Source organism: Mesoplodon bidens (assembly GCF_964165515.1).
Source record: "Mesoplodon bidens genome assembly, chromosome: 18".
In the NCBI taxonomy this organism is placed as follows: Eukaryota; Metazoa; Chordata; class Mammalia; order Artiodactyla; family Ziphiidae; genus Mesoplodon; species Mesoplodon bidens.
Window position 1 is genome coordinate 15,225,194 of NC_138175.1, and position 16,227 is coordinate 15,241,420.

The window sequence follows — 16,227 nt, forward strand, 5'->3', positions numbered from 1 at the left end:
CTCCGCTTGCAGTGACATTCTCTTTTTTTTCATTAAAAAAAATTTTATTGGAGCATAGTTGATTGCAGTGACCCTCTTGTACAGCTCTCTGTATAAGTCAGGGTTTCTCTCTTTCTGGAACATTCTCTCAGCTCTCCTCAAGGCTGCCTCCTTCTCTTCTAGGACTCAACTCAAATGTCCCCTTCCCAGATCTATATAAAGAAACCTGCTCCGTCAAAATTTAGACGTCAAATTGTCTTCTCTGTTTCTTGCCAGTTCTCCTTTTCCACACACAGTAGAATGGACGCACGGTACAAGGAGAGTTCATTGCTGGATCTCCCGCCCCTGCTAGGCTAGGGGCTCACACATATTCGTTGAAAGAATTCATTAATAGACGGCAATTTTGTATGTTTTTAAATATCCTTCCTTGGCAAAAGAAAAGGCTGCCAATTCTGTGTGGTTCATCATTTAAAAAAAAAAAACATTTATGAGTCCAGGACTCTTGGATGAACTGGCCTCAAGTCCCCTACAACACAGTTGTTGTAAGGATAGCAGGAGAGGGAGGAAGAGACGGACAGTGGCTGGGGGGCCGGCTGGGTGGCTGAGTGGACGGATGGGTGAGAGAGCGGATGGGTGAACACTCTGGGGAAGCATACCCAAGGTGCTAAGTTGAGAGCACAGTTCCCTAGGCAGCCCATCTTGAGGGGTCGCGAAGCGGATACTTCAGGGCCGACGGGGCACGGCGGAAGGGCGGTAGTCCCCTCCTCTGTGTGTAACGCAGCAAACCCCGCCAGGCTCGCACCCCACCCAGGCGCACGCGCGCCCAGACCCCGGGCCGCGCTCAGCAGCGTCCCCTTCCGGCGCGCGCGCTCAAGTGAACGCTCTCCTGGCGCGCAGCGGGGTTAGTGCGCGTGCGCGCAGGTGAGCGTCCCGCCCCGCCCTGCCCCGCCCCCGGGCTTGGCCACCTGCCGGGGAAACTTGCGGATTGTTGCCCTCGGGTCGCTCTGGGGCGGGGACGCGGAACAGAGCCATGGAACAACCTACGTCGGGGAATCGCGAGTCCCGGGCCCGGCCGAGAGAGCGGGACCCAGACCGGCACCCCCGCTCGGACCGAGACCACCACCCCGAGAGACAGCGGGACAGAGCCGGGGACCGGCGCAGGGAGAGAAACGGGGGCGGACGGAGGGACGGGGACCGGGACAGGGGGAGGGACCGGGAACCCCGCCAGGACAGACACAGGGCCGGGGACCATCGTGGCGGTGAACAAAGAGTTTGGGAACAATCCCGCCAGAGTCGGTCGCGGGACGGACCCCGGCAGCCGACCTGGGACGCGGCCCCGCCCCCCTGGCCCGCGCCTTCGAAAACCCCGGAGCCACCGCCCCTGCGGAAGGAGGGCCTCGGACGCCGAGGACCAGAAAGGTAAGGTGGGGCAGCGAGGGCCCTCTACCTCGCCCCGGAAGAAGCCTGGGTCTGAGGCCAGTCTGCGCGGTTCTGCTGTCCCGGCTACTTGTCCTGGGAATCTGGTTTAAAGGAAGTGCCATTGTTCCCTTTTGAGCTCTTAAAGGTGACCTGGGAGGGAAGGAAGACCTTACAGTGCCCCCGCCACACACACACACACACACACTCCTTGACCTGAACCTGATGAACAACGCAGAGACCTACCCCCCACCTCCCTCCACCCTCCACCCCCCTGCCCCCCACCCCCCCTTTAGCAGTGGAAGGACCGGGGACCAGGTAAAGAGGAAGAGAGGACTTCAGGACTAGAAAGGGAAGGGGTGGGAAGGAGATTGGGTGGGTCGGGTTAACCTGAGGCCCCTCGCTGACCCCCACTCACGTGGTCACAGGACTGCCCCTTGGGGCTTCAGACCCTTGTCCTGTGCTCCAAAACCAGCCCTCCCCAAAGTCCCGTTCCCTGGAGACCCGGGCCTAATAAAAGACCAATGAAAAGCTAATAGTTTAATGTGTAATCCCTTCCAGGGGTATATGCATTTCAAAACCAGACAGCTGGGAGAAGATACACTTTTAGCCCAAGAACTGAATGTACCTAAAACTCTGCAAAAAAGGGCAGAGATTTTTTCCCCCCTTTGTCAGTGAGGTCTTTCTGGGCAGCCTCATTCAAATCCCATGATTGTTTCAGACCCCACCCTCTTGAATGAACAAACTTTGCCATCACTACCTTGTAGAACAGAGTTCCCATAAGGCCTGTGGGGTGAAAGCATCGTGACGTTCTGGAAGACTGTGAGCTGGGAGAGGGTAAGGATGGAAGGAAAGAGAGGTGGTGGTCCCAGACCCCACTCCCCCTCTAGGGAAGTGGTCTTTTTTCCATTGCACGTTCCATCCAACTCCACAAATATTACTGAATGCCTAGATTAGATGCCAGGCCAAGAAGGAGACAGGCAGGTACTGGCGTGATGACTGCCTTCTGGCTTTTGCCCTCGTCCCCAGGAGGAGTCCAGGCTCCTCTCTGCTATGGAACTTGGAGGCTTAAGCCTAGTCTCTCTTCTGGTTGTGTCCACACAGCGGGAAAGCTATTATCCTGAGTTTATGTTACATTATCTAGAACTAACTAGCCAAACTGTGACAAAGGGTGTGCCCAGTTACAGTCACAGGCACTGGCCACTGTCTCCCTGCCTAAAGCCACACTGCATTGCAACTGCCAGGCCTGGGAGAATCCAGAGCTTCATGTTTAGGTTTCCTTCTATACTGGTGTCCTGGTCCCCCTGTCCCCACCCCCGCCAAGCCCCAAAGCTAGTGAAGGGAATACTTTTGCTTCTTTTGCTCACAGTTGGTGGTTTAAAACCAAGAGCAATTTATTTCTGTCTCTCCTCCACATAACAAGCATGTATTTAATGGATGGGAGGTAGGGCCAGGGACTACAGAGATCTACTCACGGTGTCCACAGGACACTGACAAGTAAACAGGCCAATTTGCAGCACTTGTGAAACATGCCACTCCAGCGGGGGGACAGACACAAAGAGAACAGAACTGGGGCCCTGATTGGGCTCTGGAATGTTTTCTGGAGGAGATAGCCTCAAAGCTGAGTTCTGGAGAAGGAGCAAGAGGCTGTCTCAAGCAGAGAAGTAGTTTCCACGGTGACCTGGAGGCATGGGAATGCGGGTCATCTTTTGGGGCGGGGAGAGGGGCAGTTCACTATGGCTGGGTCTGTGAACATGAGGTTGTGAGTGGAGAGAGATGAGCACGGGCCCTCCCTTGCTGTGCTTAAAGTTTGGACTTTATGGATTTCAAACGCAAAAAATACATGGTGAGATCTATGTTCTAGAAGGATCCCTGGAGCCCAGCTAGTAGAATGCAGCCCCCACCATTCACCACTGAATCTTGGACAAAGCCCAGGATGTGCTGGATAAAGTGATAGGGAAGGGTGGTGGGGGGGGAGGAGAAGGAACAGAATATTCCAGGGCTGGCAGAGGAAGAGGGAGACATGTGAAGATGTCCAAAGTTGTCTGTACCACCCACAGCCTAGAGAATGATTGTGGATTCAACTCTTTCCAAAGTAACAAGGGAAAGAAGAGAATGCCAGCCTGGGCATCAGTCTTGTGAATGCAAACTAGTTTTGAAGAGGGCCTGGTCCTCACTGAACTGAAAAGCTCCCCCAGGTGGCTCCCAGCTACCTGTTAGATACCCCCCCAACACACACACACACCCTCCCCCGCGGGCCAAGCCAGCATGGGAGGCGGGGCTCAGAATTACTGAGATAAGTGATGTGCTTAATTAGCAGAACTGGGCCAAGTGTTTGGAGGCCTTGTATAGCCACTAAACGAGAAAATTCTCTGGAGTATGAAATCTGTGGCAGATTTTCTGTTCTGTGCATTCTTTAATGTCTGAGCCCAGCGTGAGGTGTCCAGAGTTCTAATGCTGAACATGCTATTGAATTTGAAGCCTGCTAATGGCCACACATGTGTTTGATTATAGTGAGCCCACTTCAGGGAGATATCCACTTTCGACCCCCAGGCCTGGACTTGAGGAAGTGGAATATTACCAGTCAGAGGCTGAAGGGCTCCTGGAATGCCACAAGTGCAGATACCTGTGCACCGGGAGAGGTGAGCCATTTTGAAGGCAGTTTGACCAATTACTTACCATTGCTGGTGGTTCTGGACGAGGTCCGAGATAATGGAGCAAAAATTCAAGCCGACTTCCCTTTTGGTTTCCTCGTATTTTCGTTTTCATACCTGCGTGAAGTTCACGCTTTCTAAAGAAGGGTAGGAACATCTGAAAGGGGCGGCTAGGTTTCCCGTGTTTCTCCTCGGAAGGGCCTGGGTGTGGTGAGGCGGTCATGCCTGCAGTTTTCAGAGCCAGCTCTGAGTTGCCGGCTGTCAGAGGGGGACCCCTCTGGCAAGGCGGGCCGAGTTAAAGAGAGATCACCGGAGATGGCAGCCAGGTTGAGCTCATGCCACAGGACGGGAGATCCGATGCCCAAACCTGCCATCATGGCTTTTAAATATTGTTGACTGAGACCCACAGTAAGAAATACGTTTCACATTAAGAACAAGTTCACATGTGCGCGCATGTGCACACACACGTCATGAAACAACACGCCATCACCTACGAAGGGCAGTAACTTCTATTTCACTGAAAACAAACAAAAACAAAAAACCACACTTATTAGAATCCACAGTATTAAGAACACTTAAATAATATCATGCGTCAGCTCCAAATGTGGTTTCCCAGAGTTCCCATCCTAGCACCAGGCCTGGCCTTGCCAACAATGAAGAAAATCTGGTTTGTCAGGGTGAAGAAAATCTTACCCTTATGGCTCACATGATTTGGTAAGAAATTTTCCTCGGCTACCTATGACTAAGAGGGGAAAACTTCTTGGCCTAAGGGGGAGAAATCATGGAACTTATACCTGAAGATGTCTCTCTCTTTTTTTTAAATTAACTTATTTTTGGCTGCATTGGGTCTTCATTGCTGCGTGCGGGCTTTCTCTAGTTGCGGCGAGCGGGGGCTACTCTTCAGTGTGGTGCGCGGGCTTCTCATTGCGGTAGCTTCTCTTGTTTTGGAGCACAGGCTTTAGGTGTGCAGGCTTCAGTAGTTGTGGCACATAGGCTCAGTAGTTGTGGCTTGCAGGCCCTAGGGCATAGGCTCAGTAGTTGTGGCACACGGGCTTAGTTGCTCTGTGGCATGTGGGATCTTCCCGGACCAGGGCTCGAACCCATGTCCCCTGCATTGGCAGGGGGATTCTTAACCACTGTGCCACCAGGGAAGCCCCTAAAGATGTCTCTTAGAATGATTACAATGAGATATGTTATTACGGGATTATGTAGAACTTTCATTGAAGAGCTCTAGGCAATCCAGGTACAAGAATCCTCACTCTAGTTTACGTATGTTGGCACACCCCGTTGCTTTTAATTCTCTCAACAACTCCTGAGGCTCAGAGAGGTACAGTAAGTTATACAAAGTCACACAGCAGTTAAGTGGAAGAGCTGGAATTGAAAGTTGGAGCCTGACTTTAAGATCTGAAGTGGTTTATGTGCTTGACCTTCTTTTCTTGATGATATAAATAATAAGAATAAGCCCGAGGCTCTTTAACAGGTTTCTCTCTAGAGGTATTCTTCTTCAGCAGTTGATTTACCAAGAGGAGAGGGCAGAGCTTGAGGCCCCTGATTTAGCTTTGATTGCTTCTGGCTATTTGGTTGGGCCTAGATGTTGGGTTTCTGAGTCAAGATAGTGAAAGGATAGTTCAGCAGTCAGAAGCTAACAAATGAGGGCTTATAAAGATCTCTGGACACGCAGGGACCCATATAAATACACAATGCTGTGTTGTGTTGAGAGCAACTGCCATTAAACACTGGGAACTTGTCTCAAACAGGAAATTCACACCTGGGTAAAGGTCACCTGAAGATTTTCAGCCTCGTCTTAGAGTAGATCTTCTGTGATTTCTTTTCCTCATCAGTGAAATCATGTCCTCCTCCAGCAAACTGGCAAAAATGGGAGGCAGCTGTGGCTCTCTCTAACTTCCTAGGGAGACCCTGCAGTTTGGGCTGAGTCACCCTTAGGAAGTTCAGTGGAACACTGACAAAAATAGATAAGCCTTCACGGTTATGGGCAAGACTCCTCAGCTGCTAAAAACTTTAAAGGCTGAGGATAAAGATCAGATAAACAGCAAGTACAGACGTCACATGTGCATATCAGATCACTAGGAATCCTGTCATTTATAGGTTGTGTTATAGGTTTATTATCTGGAAGGACTGGTGAGGAATTACAAGTTCCCTGGGGAGGAGGTACATGGCCTGCTCCCCTCCTGGCTCCCTCCCGGCTCCCTCCCATTTGCATTTGGAGCAGCTTCCCCTTTCCCTTTTGTCCTTTTCCTCTTCCTTGAGACCTTTGGTGCTCAAATCATGATGGAGAAGATCGTAAAAGGAGATCTAGGCCAGTGTAACAAGGAAATTGTGAAGAAAAAAAAAAGGGCGATGTTTGCATTCAGCTTGATGCAAGGGCTTGATGTTTGCCTTACTTGCAAACCATCCTTAAAAATTTAATTTCCTTCTCTCTCCAAACGTGTAATCCCTATAGTCAGTGGTGCTGTCTCTCACTCAGAGCCTGGAGGTTTAGGTTTTCAGATGGCTTCTCATTGCCAGTGGCATTGACTTGTGACCACACTGAAAAGGTTCAGAGGGACAGTGGTGGGGGTTTTGCCCCCCAACTTGCATTCTCCCTCCCCCCTTTATATGCTTTTTTTTTTTTTTCCGGTACGCGGGCGTCTCACTGTTGTGGCCTTTCCTGTTGTGGAGCACAGGCTCCGGACGCGCAGGCTCAGCGGCCATGGCTCACGGGCCCAGCCGCTCCGCGGCATGTGGGATCCTCCCGGACCGGGGCATGAACCCGTGTTCCCTGCATCCGCAGGCGGACTCTCAACCACTGCGCCACCAGGGAAGCCCTATATGCTTATTTAATACCCTAACTCAGTGCTTATGGGACTGAACCTATGTCAGCACGTACAACTCCCAGCTCAGAAGCACCCAGCTTTATATTATGCTGAGAAAAAAAAGCAACACACAGAAGAGTACATTAACTGTATGATTCCATTTGCATGAAATTTGAGAAAGACAAACCTAGTTCCTAATAGCAGAGAGTAGATCAGTGGTGGCCTGAGGAGGAAGGTGAGAGGTTGACCACAAGGGGTGACTAGGGAACTTTCTGGGGAGATGAAAACAGTCTGTATCTTGATTATGATTACATGGCATACACAGTTGTCAAAACTTACTAAGCTGTTTGCTTAATGCGGGTCATTTTGTTGTGTATAAGTTATATAACAGTAAAGCTGACTTTAAGGAAAGTAGCCAGCTTTGGTGGAAGATCTGGGGCTCTTGCATCGTCCAAGATAAAGCAGCCAAGGGTCCTGAAAAAATCCAGCCCTGGGAAAATATCACAGCCCAGATTTGCTCTTTAGGGAAACTAAAAGAAAACAAAATTAAACTTTAAAACATAGTTATTGAATTAAAGTCTAAGAACAGTAAAACCAATTATGTTTCTCTAATTCAGTAAGCCTTATAGTTTCTTTTTTTTGCGGTACGCAGGCCTCTCACTGTTGTGGTCTCTCCCGTTGCGGAGCACAGGCTCCGGACGCGCAGGCTCAGCGGCCATGGCTCACGGGCCCAGCCGCTCTGCGGCATGTGGGATCTTCCTGGACCGGGGCACGAACCCGTGTCCCCTGCATCGGCAGGTGGACTCTCAACCACTGCGCCACCAGGGAAGCCCAGCCTTACAGGTTTAATTAAGTTAACCTTTCTTATCCCTAATACGTGTGAACGAACCATGGTTAACATTCTGATGGATAACTTCCATGCTTTTTTTCTAACGTCATTATATTTTTTAAGCACTATGATATAAGCTCCTTCAAATTTGGAGAAATTTCCTCTTTCAAACTGAAGATGGCCACAAAACACATCTAAAGAGGAAATAACTACTTTTCAGTCTTCTTGGCAGGGAAGGGTTCGGGCAGAGAACGTGCTTGCCTTCCATAAAGGACCCCTTTCTTTCTGCTCACTGGCCTGATTTCTGCCCCCATCGTCCTGCAGCCCACCTGGGGCAGGCTGCTTTGCTCTTTTGAGAGTTACCCTTGGGCTTCCCTGGTGGCGCAGTGGTTGAGAGTCCGCCTGCCGATGCAGGGGACACGGGTTCGTGCCCCGGTCTGGGAAGATCCCACATGCCATGGAGCGGCTGGGCCCGTGAGCCATGGCCGCTGAGCCTGCACGTCCAGAGCCTGTGCTCCACAACGGGAGAGGCCACAACAGTGAGAGGCCCGTGTACCGCAAAAAAAAAAAAAAAAAGAGAGTTACCCTTTTCAGTCCAAAGTACCTCTGACATCATTTCTGGAGACCACAGTTCCCTGCTACCATCTAATGCTAATCATGCAGCTTTGGCTGCTCAGGCCTTCCAGGGGGCAGGATAAAGAGCTGGCTGTGGTGTGAGCTGCCACGGGGAAGATAAGCCTCAAGGTGGAAGTCTCCAAGCGCAAAGTAGCATCTCTCAAAATGGTAACACACCCTTCTTTTGCAGCCTGCTGCCAAATGCTGGAGGTTCTCCTGAACTTGCTGATCCTGGCCTGCAGCTCTGTGTCTTACAGTTCCACAGGGGGCTACACGGGCATCACCAGCCTGGGGGGCATTTACTACTACCAGTACGGAGGGGCTTACAGTGGTTTCGATGGTGCTGACGGGGAGAAAGCGCAGCAGCTGGACGTCCAGTTCTACCAGCTAAAGCTGCCCATGGTCACCGTGGCAATGGCCTGCAGCGGAGCCCTCATGGCCTTCTGCTGCCTCCTCATCGCCGTGGGCGTCCTGCGGGTCCCGTGGCATTGCCCACTATGGCTGGTGATCGAAGGCTTGTTGGACGTGCTCATTGCCGGGGCTTACATCCCAGCCTTGTACTTCTACTTCCACTACCTCTCGGCTGCCTACGCCTCTCCCGTGTGTAAGGAGAGGGAGGCGCTGTATCAGAGGAAAGGATACAGTGGCTTCAGCTGCAGTTTCCACGGGGGAGACATAGGTGCTGGAATCTTTGCTGCCCTGGGCATTGGGGTCTTTGCCCTGGGGGCCGTGCTGGCCATCAGGGGTTACCGAAAGGTTAGGAAGCTGAAAGAGAAGCCTGCGGAAATGCTGGAGTTTTAGGCTTTTTAAAACGTTCCGAAAAACTTGAGGGATGGAAGTTACTCTGAACCACTGTCTTTCATGGAATATTTTGTTGTAGAACTTGCCAACCCTTGGAAAGTAACAGACCGATTTTAGTTTGCTGGGCCTAGCTCCAGGGTACATGGAGCAGCACTGCCTGATGTAATAAACCCTGATTCTGGAGCCCTCTGTTGGTGAGGGACCAACCAAAATTACTTTAAAAAACAAAAACAAAACAACAACAAAAAACCACCAAAACTAGAGCCCGAGACCCACAAGGAAAAGGCATATGCTGCAGCAAAATGCACTTCTTGAGTGAATAAAGGGAGATAACCAAGTGAATTTGAAGAACCTCATCCTCAAAGTTCATGAAAAGCCACACAGACATGAAAAAACATTTCAGCCTTAAGTTCTCTAAACACAGCGGTCTTAAGCAGATTAGCCTCGAATTTTTTCCTCACTGAACTCTAGGCCCTTGACTTCTTTAATGCTCTGGATGGCAGGGGTTGGGGATGCCTGGGAAACTGCTGCTGTAAGATATAAGCTGGAGGGAGACGTGGGCTGAGGAAAGAGGAATCAGATTAATTCACTGGGCTGCAAAGGAGGTATTCTAACAAGCCCCTTACAATGGGCTTGAAAGCTCAATAAGTGTCTTGTACCTCTTGTAAATGTACCATTGTACGACGAATTCAACCCGACATCTGGAATTCAGGATCCATCCAAAATTAAAGAAAGTAAAATCTTTCCCAGGATAAGTATGCTACTTTTGGCCAGACAACTTCATGGGTTCTTACTGCATGTTAAGTTAGGATTTATGGCCCATTATAATATATTCTTGGTACAAGTGAATATGTTCTTTGCTTTATGTGACTCCAATAAAAATCCAAAGAAAAATTTTAATTTGGAGGTGATGGTTCTCTTTACATTTATAATATTATTTTCTTGTCACATTTAAAAGGTGAGTTGATTTTACAAAAGGAAATACATATAGTTGCTTGTATATGATTAGAAAACTTCTTGAAGAATATATAAGAATGTATTAACAGTATTTGCTTCTGGAGAGGAAATTAAAAAAAATTTTTTTCATTTTATGTAAGACTTGACTGCACGTCTTAGTCTTATTTTAGAAAAAAATGTTTTAATTTGATTTGCTTTCCTCAATTTTTTCACATTTACAGTGAAAAGGCAGATAGTAGATGTTTAGTTAAGCAGAGTACTAAATGATCAGCCACAAAAGCAGCCTCACCCAAAAAGATGCTATTTTGCAATAAAAATCTCCTGTTTCAGTTTCCACTTCCCTCTACAGTTTATCCCTCTCCATAGGGATAAACTGCTAGCTCTAGTAGGCCACTCTTTTCTTTTCTCCTGATGTCTGTGAATCTTTCTGCACTAACAGCATGCTTGGAAATACTTGAACCTGTTCGATGTTTTCAGCAAAGCCAGGTCAGGCCTGGCTGCTGCTCCGATAATATCCAGTGGCCATATTTCTTCATCACTGGCCCCAGCAACAGACCATTATTCCTCTTGATTGTTGCAGTCAGTGGAGTGGTTGACAACATCTATCAATAGATATATTACATTTCAGCCTGGCAGATATGTGCTGCGTGGATTATGCCGCTGCTGTTTTGGCAGAATCTTGTCCCAGAAGGAAACATTCAGGTTGCCCACATCTTGTAGTAGCACAGTATCCCTGCTTCCCTTCAGGGGGTGAGAGATTAACTGCATGCAGAAGGAAAACCAAGGCAGAGAAAGGTGTTGGGTGGGGGAGATAGCTACTCCCCGTGAATTAGAATGATGTCTGGGTCAATTAATTTGCGCTGCTTGTAGGGAGAGAGTAGCCAGTAGCTTATGGTGCCTGGGAGGAGAGTGGGCAGTTCTGGTCTGATGTTATTTTCAGATTTAAATTAGAGGAATGTAGCTTCTCAACCGTCAGAGCCCTTAACTGCTGCGTTCCACGGACCTCCTAGGAATTTGTGTGGGCCCAGCAGGAGATGGAATCAGCAAGCCCAGTAGCTGTTGCCTAAGTACATTAGACATACTGACTGGTCTTTAGCTGCCCAGTTTATAAACGTTGTGGTACCCCCTTGTGTATTGCAGGGTTTTCCTGACTTCTGGGAAACCATGCTTTTCATAAATTTGTCCCTTTTCTTCTTTTTTTTTTATATATTGATTTATTTATTTTGGCTGCACTGGGTCTTAATTGTGGCATGTGGGATCTAGGTCCCCAACCAGGGATTGAACGCCAGGCCCCCTGCATTGGGAGCGTGGAGTTTTCCCCACTGAACACCAAGGAAGTCCCTGTCCCTTTTCTTCTTAAATCTCTTACTAATCCCCCCCTTTTTTTTGGGGGGGGTGCATTGGGTCTTCATTGTTGCGCACGGGCTTTCTCTAGTTGTGGCGAGCGGGGGCTACTCTTTATTTCAGTGCCCAGGCTTCTCATTGTGATGGCTACTCTTGTTGTGGAGCACAAGCTCTGTGCGCCCAGGCTTCATTAGTTGCAGCACATGGGCTCAGTATTTGTGGCATGCGGGCTCAATAGTTGTGGCATGCAGGCTCTAGAGCACAGGCTCAGTAGTTGTGGCTCACGGGCTTAGTTGCTCTGCGGCATGTGGGATCTTCCTGGACCAGGGATCGAACCGTGTCCCCTGCATTGGCAGGTGGATTCTTGACCACTGCACCACCAGGGAAGTCCCCTCTCCTTCCATTTTATATATGTTACTGGGTAGCATCACCATCCACTTGTATAACATTTTATAATTTTCCAGGTATTTTCACATACTTGCTTTCATTTGGGCCTCATCCCAGCCCTGTGGGATAAGACAGGGAGGCATTTCCTTCATTTGTCAGATGAAGTATCTGAGGCTTAGTGTCAGTGACTTGGGCACGGTCACAAGGCAGTAAAGAGCGGGGATGTGAGCCTGGCATTCCCACTCTAGGTTCATATGCTTTTCTCTTCATTCTCATCTCTGACCCCTGAGAGAACAACAGGAGACCTTCTCCCAGGAAGACGCCTAACGAGAGGCTGGGGCCCCTGTCAAGTGACAAATGAAAGGTGACTTTGGACAAGTCGACATTCATCTCCATTCACCTGTTGGCTTCCGCTGCCTCCTGGCATTTGCGGGTTCCTTAAACTTGTAAGAACCCCCCCAAGTGAACAGGCCAAGTATTCAGCAGTAGGATCCTGGCTGAATAGACTGGTCCACCCACACAGTGGGCTTGGAGGCCACGTAACAGAGCATGTGGACACTGTAGGAGCTGATCTGAAAACATCTCCAGGAAGAGTAAAGCACAATGCAAAGCAGTGTGTGTGGTGTCCTCCCTGTGACACAAGCAGGGAAAGGGGGGATGAAATTCAGATTTGAGTGCTTTTACTTGCATAAACGAATGCTGGAAAGTTATATTAGAAAATAATGAAAGTGGTTGGGGGTAGAGAACAGGGTGGACAGGGACATGGGTGATTTTTCTCAGTTTATGCCCTTTTATGTCATTCTGATTTTTTTAAAACTTTAAAATTTGAAATAATTATAGATTCACAAAACATTGCTAATATAAAACAAAGATCCTGTGTATCCTTAACCCGGTTTTCCCCAGTGGTGACTACAGTACAAAATCACAACCAGGAAATTGACACTCTCCAGAGCTTAGTTAGATTTCACCAGTGTTACATGCACTCATGTCTGTGTGAGTGTAGGTCTGTGCGGTTTTATCACCTGTGTAGATTCGTGTGACCCCTGCCGCCATCAGCTACAGAACTGTTCCATCATTGGAACATCCCTACGCTCCCCACTTACAGTCACACCCATCCCCCTCCCGCTCCCACAATCCCACTCCTCCCTGACAACCACTAATCTGTTCACATTTTGAGACTGTTATGTAAATGGAATCATACAGTATGTAACCTTTTGAGACTGGCTTTTTTCACTCATCATAAATCTCTTGAGATCCATCTGAGCTGTTCTGAGTATCAGCAGCTCATTCCTTTTCATAGCTGAGTAGAGTTTCCCCTGGGGATGGCTGTACCAGATTGTTGAACCATTCGCCCACTGGAAGGCATTAGGGTTTACTGTGACATCTGTGTACATGTTTTTGTGTAGACCGGAGTTTTCATTTCTTTAGGATGAATGCTCAGGGGTACAGTTGCAAGGTCACATGGTAAGTGTATGTATAGTTTTTAAAGTAATGGCCAAAAGTTTTTCCACAGTGGCATTTTGATTTTCAAACATGAGTATTAAAAAACAAACACCAAGGATGTTGAGTCTGACCTCACAATCAGGTGGTATTTCTCTTGCCTGACCTAGAGAGCTTTCCTGGGTGAGTGACATCAGTGTTAAATTCCCAATCTCTCTCCTCCTAGGTGTGATACAGATAGTGGAGGTGATATTGAATGGGATGGTTCTCATGTGTATCGTGGCCTCCTACTTTGTCCTTGCTGGATTCAGTGCCAGCTTTACCAGCGGCGGTGGCTTTGGGAACAACTATTACTCACCGTTTGAGGGCACTGAGCTGGAGCAGGTTCGGCAGCTGGACCAGCAGTACACGATCCTCCGGGCGCCCCTGATATACAGCGGCGTGGCTGTTTCTCTGGGGCTGGGTGTCCTCACCTTGGGTGTTTTACTCCAAGGAGCCAAGAGTCTAAACAAACTGCCGGGGAAGTGGCTCCTCTTGGAGGCCGCCTTCAGCCTCCTCGCGGCATTGGGCTACTGCGTAGGCATCGGCATTTACCTCTACGCGGCCTTGAGGATCAATGCCACAGACACCTGCAGGACAAGAGAGAGGGTCTATGCCCGCAGGGGTCTCACCTGGGTGAACTGCCAGCTGGCAGGCACTGACGGAGCAGCAGCCACCTTTGCTTGTCTTCTGGTGGTGATGTATGGCGCCAGCGTGGTGCTGGCCCTGCGGAGCTACCGAGAACAGAAGCACTACAAGGACAGCCAAGAACAGCACAGCAATTATAATGATGCACCAGAATACCTGTGGTCTGGGATACTCTGAGATCTACTACTGGAACCTAAAAGTCAACCCAGCTCCCTTGTTTCTCTCAAAAACCACATTACACAAATGTGGTTTTCATGTACTTGATTTTATAAATGTTCCCTTTGGCACCAATGCAAAGCTAGATGATCATCCCATTTTTCTATCAATGTCTTTGTTGGCTGAGAGCTAGAAAAAAATACCTCCACCTTCGCTACAAAGAGCAACATTGGAAGTTTGCATATACGCTTATGGTTTGGCTGTCTTACCAAATGGTAAGGTAATAATCCTAGCTAAGTAGCCAGAGAAATTGTGAAAGATGAGAACAACACGTCAGGGGTAGCAGGCCCAGTGTTACAGTGGAAATAGCTTGCCTGACCGAACTAAAGTCACTAAGAAAAACATGACATTTCCCCCTGTATTTGATCCCAGGGGAATGATTATAAAGCATTTGTGTGATTAGATTCCAAATGAGTAACTACATTCTGGCTCTCTCCTGGAGGAAAACTCTCCTGCCCATTCGACAGTATACCATGACTGCATGGGTCCCAGAGGCTGGACCCCTGAAACCTGAAGACAGGTAGGTGCTTTTAGCATGCACGTTCCTCCTCGGGATTCCTGGGGTAGGGCTCAGATAAAATGGTTTTTGCCACCTTGCCAAGCTAGTTGCTTTCTTGTTTCAAGTCATTTGATTGGAATTCCCTTTCCTGAAATATTTTATAATTTCCTGACCTATGACGCCTCCAAATAGTGAGAAATAAAATTCATAAACTTCTTAAACGTGTTATTCAGCTGAGTACAAAGATAAAGCAGTTGATTTTACTAGACTATACAGGCATTTTGGAGCCTTCTTTATTTCTGCATCCCTTCCAGTGCCCTACGGAGTAGGCCTTCAGAGGTCGATTGTAATCTCTCACAATTCTGAATTGTTTCCATATGTAACAGATCATTAACACTGAATCTCAAAAATAAAGTTCTTTCAGTAATTTTAACCTAAAGTTTTATAGCTGTTCTTATACTTTACAACTAGTCTCAGATATTCCGTTCATGTAAGATGCAACTAGGAATATACATGTTCTTATTATAAAGGGTAGTTTTTCTAGTTGTCATCTGTTTTTTATAACATTGTTTTATTTTCATATTATAAATGGGATTAAACTATTAATAAGTTCGAACCAAATTTTTAGTACATTTCTAAAAATAGCAATTTTGACAGAAATCTCAGACTGTCTATACAGTTAGTAAGAAATCAGCAAACGTAAGCCCGTTTCAATGTATGCCAAAGTGGCTATTAAAAAAATTCAGTCAATGTCATTTTCCTCTGATGTGTGTTGGCCGATTTTACCCCTGCATGTTTGCTGACTCTTTTCCCTGGAATATATTACCTTTCCTCTCTCCTCTTAAATCCTCCCTATTGCTAGCTCTTATAGAACCTATCCAAGGTGAAGGATCCAAACTAAACCTCAAACAGAAATGAGAAAATATCTAGATTCTACTTTTACAAAAAGTAAAGCTTGGAGGAAAACAACAACTAGAAGTCTACACTGCTAGCTTCAAATACAAACACCAGTGCCACAGAAAGCTGCTTCTGCTCCACCACCTTAGCCCGAGGCAGTGGCTGGAGTCCCACAGAGTTTTCACTGAGTGGTAAGACAAGTTGAACAGCAGCAAAAATCAAACAACCCATTTCCCACCTGAACCCCCCAAAAGACTTCCCAACACACACTATTCTCACCTAGGATTTATTCCCTGAAACATACCCTGAGTAGATCTTTGCCCGTGTCTGGGTCCGGGGCTTGGAAAAATGAGGACTTTGGCCACTGCGAGCGACCCCAGTGTGGTGCACTGGCCCAGCTCAGGTCCTCTCACATCAGTGTAGCGACATTCAAAATGCCTTAGCAAAACTTGCCTTAGTTACTACCACTTGGCAGGTTGGCAGGTCAAGATTTCTTACTCACATTTTACAGATGAAATGAAAGTTCAAGAAGGCTAAGTGGCTCACCCAATGGTTGACATTTCATTGAGTGCTCACCGTGCTGGGTCCAGTACGGAGCTAAGGAAGCATTTGTTGACATCATCTCATTTTAGCTCACAGCTGTTGAGAGAGAGACCATTATCTCCATTTAACAATCGAGAAAAAACCACCTGC

At 48.0% G+C, this 16,227-nt stretch overlaps 1 protein-coding gene across 2 annotated transcripts; it reads left to right on the top strand.

The window, feature by feature from the left end:
- Positions 1-967: 967 nt before the first annotated feature.
- On the top strand, positions 968-14,479 carry MARVELD3 (MARVEL domain containing 3). 2 transcript variants are annotated; one of them, XM_081216170.1, is made up of 3 exons: positions 968-1,398; positions 3,910-4,037; positions 13,462-14,479. In XM_081216170.1, the coding sequence occupies exons 1-3, from the start codon at positions 1,010-1,012 to the stop codon at positions 14,097-14,099; spliced, it is 1,155 nt and encodes a 384-aa protein (XP_081072296.1). In that variant the 5' UTR covers positions 968-1,009; the 3' UTR covers positions 14,100-14,479. The 2 variants fall into 2 exon arrangements, with proteins under 2 accessions (XP_081072296.1, XP_081072297.1); XM_081216171.1 differs by lacking the exon at positions 13,462-14,479 and adding an exon at positions 8,497-9,947.
- The last annotated feature ends 1,748 nt before the right edge of the window (positions 14,480-16,227 follow it).

What these genes read in the sequence shown, in the direction of transcription:
- MARVELD3 (XM_081216170.1), top strand. Translation starts at nt 1,010, where the DNA reads ATGGAACAACCTACGTCGGGGAATCGCGAGTCCCGGGCCCGGCCGAGA. An exon ending in GGACGCCGAGGACCAGAAAG is followed by an intron (nt 1,399 to 3,909) that starts GTAAGGTGGGGC and finishes GTTTGATTATAG; the next exon opens with TGAGCCCACTTCAGGGAGAT. An exon ending in ATACCTGTGCACCGGGAGAG is followed by an intron (nt 4,038 to 13,461) that starts GTGAGCCATTTT and finishes CTCTCCTCCTAG; the next exon opens with GTGTGATACAGATAGTGGAG.